The sequence below is a fragment of the Oncorhynchus masou genome, chromosome 3, assembly GCF_036934945.1.
Source record: "Oncorhynchus masou masou isolate Uvic2021 chromosome 3, UVic_Omas_1.1, whole genome shotgun sequence".
NCBI lineage: Eukaryota > Metazoa > Chordata > Actinopteri > Salmoniformes > Salmonidae > Oncorhynchus > Oncorhynchus masou.
In genome coordinates, this window is record NC_088214.1 from 42,379,230 (window position 1) to 42,385,229 (window position 6,000).

The following is a 6,000-nucleotide window of genomic DNA, read 5'->3' on the forward strand; positions in this document are numbered from 1 at the left end:
TCCCTGTGGAACGCTTGGTTCACCTTGTGGAGTCCGTGCTCTGACGAATTGAGGCTGTTCTGAGGACAAAAGGGGGTGCAACTAAATATTAGGAAGGTGTTCCTAATGCTTTGTACACTCAGTGTATTTTAATGCATCAACTGCTATGTGTCAAAGCTCTGGATCAGCTCTGTTTACCAAACAAAAACCGCAAAATGATCATGTTCCCTCACTTAACAGCTCCTCTCTTGAGCCTCAATAGAGAACAATAGTAATGATGTCTTTTTGTAGGCACTAACTCCACCATGGCTCATTGGTCAAAGCCTGTGGGGAAATTAATGTTTTCTTTGGAAAGACGTCAAAAGTAAGGTTCGTGGTAAACACAGGCTTAGGAGATCTTATATATAAAAATAAAAAAATCTATGAGATAATCTTCACGAGCTAACGTCACTTTTTGTCAAATTTGAAGCATTTATGTTATCCAAACAAACACACAAATCACATAAAGGCTTCATAATTCATAGAAGGTCATGTTCACTGACCAATATTATCTCAAAACGTATAAGATCTCCTAAGCCTTTCCCCCAAACTCCAGTCTTTCCACATTCATTTCCTCCATAGGAACCACTGGACGAACCAGAGGTTACTCATTACCGTTTGTTTTTTTTAGGACTACAAGCTGGCCAGCTCTATGTCTTCGTTTCCGCGTTTCACTGTCGCAGCATTACCCCACGGACGATTCCCATTGCAAGCAGTGGGCCTAATTGCGGGTGGAAACATAATGACTGACCTAGGTTTAATCCCCTGTGCTCTTGGCTGTCTCTTAAATGTAGGTGATAGGACAGAGACAGAGCCGGGGCTGCCGATGTGGAAACAAACTACCGGAGGGCTGAGGTGATGGAGTGTGTGTAATAAGGCAGATTCAGGAGAAGCTAAAAGAGAGGAATGTGTTTAATTAGGTTGCTAATTAGCTTTTTTTATGCTCCAAGGGAGGCCAAGCCATTGCTTTGATGGGTCGAATGGGGAGTTGTATGTGTATGTCAGTGTGTCTGGCATGTGTTATGCTACATATCACTGTATGCAGATGGCATGCGGATGATTCATTTATGGCCTCATCTGTATGTGACAGCCACAGAGGGAGAGTGAGAGACCCCTATCAAAGGTAGTGCACTATACAGGGAATAGGGTGCCGTTTGAGATGCAAAAAAAGACAATGTAGCATCCTCAGAAGGAAGATGAAGGAGATACTAGTTTTATTACAACCCCAGAATGATGAATTGATTCTGCTCAGAGGTTAAATTGGATTTTGTAATTGGTGGAACTGGCTTCTAAAATAGGTTGTCTTTTCCATGATCGGTATCAACACATATGTGATCGATTCTCACTGTGTGCTGCTACGTGTGCTGTGTGCTGTGTGCTGCCTCCCATCCTCAATGTTGTTGACAGCGTAATACTATACCTAAACACAGCAGCATTCTTCAATCCTGGTCCTGGAGAGCAGTCAGGGTATGCAGGCTTTTGCCAGATGATTATTGCAAATACAAATTTGTTCTTAACTGACTTTCTGCTTAAATAGAGTATTTTTTATTAACCTTTTAATTAACCACGGTTACAATATATATATTTTAAAAACTAACAAACCTAATTCAACAAATCAAGGGCTCGATGATTTGTTGATAAGTTGAATGCAATGCGCTACCCTGGGTTGGAACAAAACCCTGCCCACCCTGTGGGTCTCCACTCCAAGACCAGGAATTTAATAAGGCTGGTCTAACAATTTGTACTCTTGAAAGAACCACCTGTGACTGATCTTTGCCTTTCTTGTTGACAGGGATCTTTTGCGGATCGGGGGGACACTGCCTGGCCACCACAGGAAGAGTCTAGACAGCAGTCAGAATGATATAGTTCGACAACAGATGAGCACGACTCTCCCCATCAGGGTCTAAGGTTTGGGTCTGGACCAACAAACCAACAAACAACCAAACCAGAGACAGCATGGGAAACTGGACCCACTAGAAACTACCTAGGAACTCTACTTGCAGAGCCCAATGGATGAATGAATGACCCTACCTAGACAAAACAAACATTGTCTACTGTAACTAGACAAAACATTGTCCACAGTAGACAAAAACATCTACTCTACCTAGACAAAACTAACATGGGTAAAGGAAGTCTCGACTTTGGACAGATTCAGTAGGGCACCATAGAAAATAGACTTGAGAAGCTTGTGGATAACCCATCATTGATGTTGAATTGAATTTGTGAACCGTCCATTGACAGAAAGCCAAACTCCCCCTCAGGTTGTGTTTGCATGTCTGCATGTGCTTTCTGGGATGTGTTCTTTTCCCAAAATGATTTCCATGCCTCCTCTGCCGTTATCGTTGACTTTGACCATGGATGGCAATGGGCATGGATACTGTGGACCTCGACGTCTGGAAAGGAACGAGGGCAATGGTGATGCAAAAAAGACTTGTTCACACATGGGACTTTAAGGATGGGTTCTATGGATTCTAAATGGATGTGGGCACCTGAAAGATTGTATCCCAGTGCCCATTGCCAGAGAACCTGATTTTAGACGTCTATAACAATTGCTGTTTAACAAAAAAAATCTGGTTTCATCCACTTTCTTTTAAATGTGGTCTTCCATGTTACTGGGAGGTTTTGGTTTCATGGTGCTGTATGTGTTGTTGTGTGTCCTCTTCACCTACTCTGGATAAAGTAGGTGACTGAGAAGGACTTGTCTGACTGTACAGGACACACCGTCGTGTGCAATGTCATGCCAAAGTGGAACTGTTGTGGATGAACACCATGGAAACAAGAGACAATGGTTCCGCATAACTGTTACTCTACAGACATATGCCATATTTTCATACTCTTATTTTATTCAACTATGCCTTGTTTTGGATGCTAAGTTATTACTTATTGTTAAAAAAATATATATATATAATATTCACACATTAAACTCAATACACTAAACAGTGAATTTAATGATTAAACAAGAATCAAATATTTTACGGAGGCTGTTGCTCGTAGGAAAGGGTTAATTATGAACAATAGCTATTTCTAGTCACCAGTGCTGGCTCACATTTTCAACGTGTCAGTACAGTTGTCAATTCCATTATTCTGGACTAGCTGCTGATATCTTAGCCTGGGGCTCCAGTCCCTTTGTGCCTCAACCAACTCCTCTCTGTGTTCATCCATTGCCATGCCTAACATGTTTGGCCTGACAACGGTAGTCAGGGGAGTTGGCTAAAGCACATACAGTATGGAACCAGACTGTTGATTTGTCAGATCTATTCTTTAGTCAAATGTGTCAAGGATCAATGCAAATGAAAAAGGTCACCATTGAGATAATAACTATGTGACCGTAACATCAACCTGACCCACAAAATGTTAATGTAGTTTGAATTATTCAGTTAATTACTCTTGTTTTTTTGAAGTACGACCAGCTGTCAGCATCAATCTCTCACATTAACACTGCCGCTGTGCTACAGTTATTATATGATCCCCATCCGTACTACACCAATCCGCTCAGAGTTCATCTTCATTTCACCCTCTGGCCTCCGTGTGAACCCTTGTTTGGATGTTGGATCCTGGTGAGAGGCAACATCAAAAGGAAAATGACAGTTTAAAGGGGCCATGTACCAGGGAAAAAAAGAAAATCTATGTGTAAGAAGAAAAATAGGAAAATTGTATGTCTGTCAGTGCAGACTTCTTTCTGTAAGAGTAAGATGTATGGAATTGTAAAGAAAAAAAAATAATGAACAAAATACACATTTCTCTTTGAGTATTTTTACGATAATCATATGCAAATAAATTATTAAAGTGATCTATGGTATTCTCTTTGATTTCTCCATGGGTCCAGCAGAAAGTAATTCCAGGTCTTCTCTTCTTCCAGTTGTAGGACGAACAGAGGAAATAGCAAGTACGTTCAGCTTTTAGGAATATCATATTAGTTATAGAACCCATTCACTTTTAAACTGAATCAAAGACCAGTCCACACAGCTGATTAGTGAGAAAGCAGGACTATAGATTTGCCCTCTGTCGTTGGAGAAGCATCAAAGAAGCAAGATAACCTGGCATCACTCTAAAGCTGGTACTGTATCTTTGTGCATTTTTTGGCAACCTGTACACAATCGCATCATGTCACATCGGTTTTCTCTTGTCAATATTGATGAGCGGAGCTGTCACCCGGCAACACGCTAGCTGCAGAGACTGATGTTATGTTCTTATTGACTGCATTGAAACGGATCCTCACGGAGGGTTCTGAAGCCCTATGCATATTTAGGGATTTCTTTGGACTCAATGTTGAGCCAGCAGGCATATGATAATCTCCCTGAGGAGAGATCAATGGTGACTTGTCCGTACTCCTCCGATATGTCCTTGAGAGGGTAGACACTGTATTTTTACTAGGCCCATCAAGAGAGACATACCATATAGAAACCATATAGAATTGTTAGAGAACTTGCTACTGTGTCCCAGTTCATAAACAACATGGGGATCATCATTGAGATATATGGGTCAGCTCTGGCATGAATTCCATCTTGTATATAATTGGTATCAGTATATCAGTAATATAGTGTGGCTTGTGGGGAAGATATGCTTCTTCTACTATAGCCCACAGTAAGTTGCATGGTGACGGACAGCACTATTGTAATGGCTTTCTTCCTGGGAAGGAGAGGCGGACCAAAACACAGCGTGGTTATAGTTCATGGTCATTTAATAAGGTAACTCAAACATGAACAGGAATACAAAACAATTAACGTGAAAACAGCCCTATCTGGTGCAGAAAACACAAAGACAGGAAACAACCACCCACAAAACCCAACACAAAACAGGCTACCTAAATATGGTTCCCAATCAGAGACAATGACTAACACCTGTCTCTGATTGAGAACCATATCAGGCCAAACATAGAAATAGACAAACCAGACACACAACAGAATGCCCACCCAGCTCACATCCTGCCCAACACTAAAACAAGGAAAACACAAAAGAACTATGGTCAGAACCCCCCCCCCCCCAAGGTGCGGACTCCGACCGCACAACCTAAACCTATAGGGGAGGGTCTGGGTGGGCATCTGTCCGCGGTGGCGGCTCTGGTGCTGGACGTGGACCCCACTCCATCATTGCCTTAGTCCACCTCCTTAGCGTCCTTTGAGAGGCGACCGTCGTCACCGACCTTGGTCTAAGAACCCTAACAGAGGGCCCCACTGGACTGAGGGGCAGCTCCGGACTGAGGGTCAGCTCGGGACTGAGGTAGCTCAGGACTGAGGGGTAGCGGATCCTGGCTGACTGGCGACTCTGGAAGATCCTAGCTGACTGGCGGCTCTGGAAGATCCTGGCGGGAGACGGGAGACTCTGGCGGCTCATGACAGACTGGAGACTCTTGCGGCTCATGACAGACGGGAGACTCTGGCGGCTCATGACAGACTGGAGACTCTGGCGGCTCATGACAGACGGGAGACTCTAGCAGCTCTGGACAGACGGGAGACTCTAGCAGCTCTGAACAGACAGGAGACTCTAACAGCTCTGGTGAGGAGGAAGGCTCTGGCAGCGCTGGACAGGCGAGGCGCACTGTAGGCCTGGTGCGTGGTGCCGGCACTGGTGGTACTGGGCCGAGGACACGCACCTCAGGGCGAGTGCGGAGAGCTGCCACCGGAGGGCTGATGCGTGGAGGTGGTACTGGATAGACCGGACCGTGCAGGTGCACTGGAGCTCTTGAGCACCGAGCCTGCCCAACCTTACCTGGTTGAATGCTCCTGGTCGCCCTGCCAGTGCGGCGAGGTGGAATAGCCCGCACTGGGCTGTGCAGGCGAACCGGGGACACCATGCGCAAGGCTGGTGCAATGTACACCGGCCCAAGGAGACGCACTGGAGACCAGATGCGTAGAGGCGGCTTCATGGCACTTGGCTCGATGCCCACTCTAGCCCGATGCCCACTCTAGCCCGGCCGATACGAGGAGCTGGTATTTACCGCACCGGGCTATGCACTGCACTGGGGACACCGTGGCCTCCACA

General features: G+C 45.0%; 1 protein-coding gene across 1 annotated transcript in view; it reads left to right on the forward strand.

The window, feature by feature from the left end:
- ephb3a (eph receptor B3a) overlaps positions 1 to 3,808 on the forward strand; it is a 45,238-nt gene extending 41,430 nt beyond the window's left edge. Inside the window, exon 15 of the mRNA XM_064941186.1 lies at positions 1,811 to 3,808. Coding sequence (XP_064797258.1) covers positions 1,811 to 1,925 — 115 coding nt within the window. The 3' untranslated portion in view covers positions 1,926 to 3,808. The remainder of the gene's footprint in view (positions 1 to 1,810) is intronic.
- The last annotated feature ends 2,192 nt before the right edge of the window (positions 3,809 to 6,000 follow it).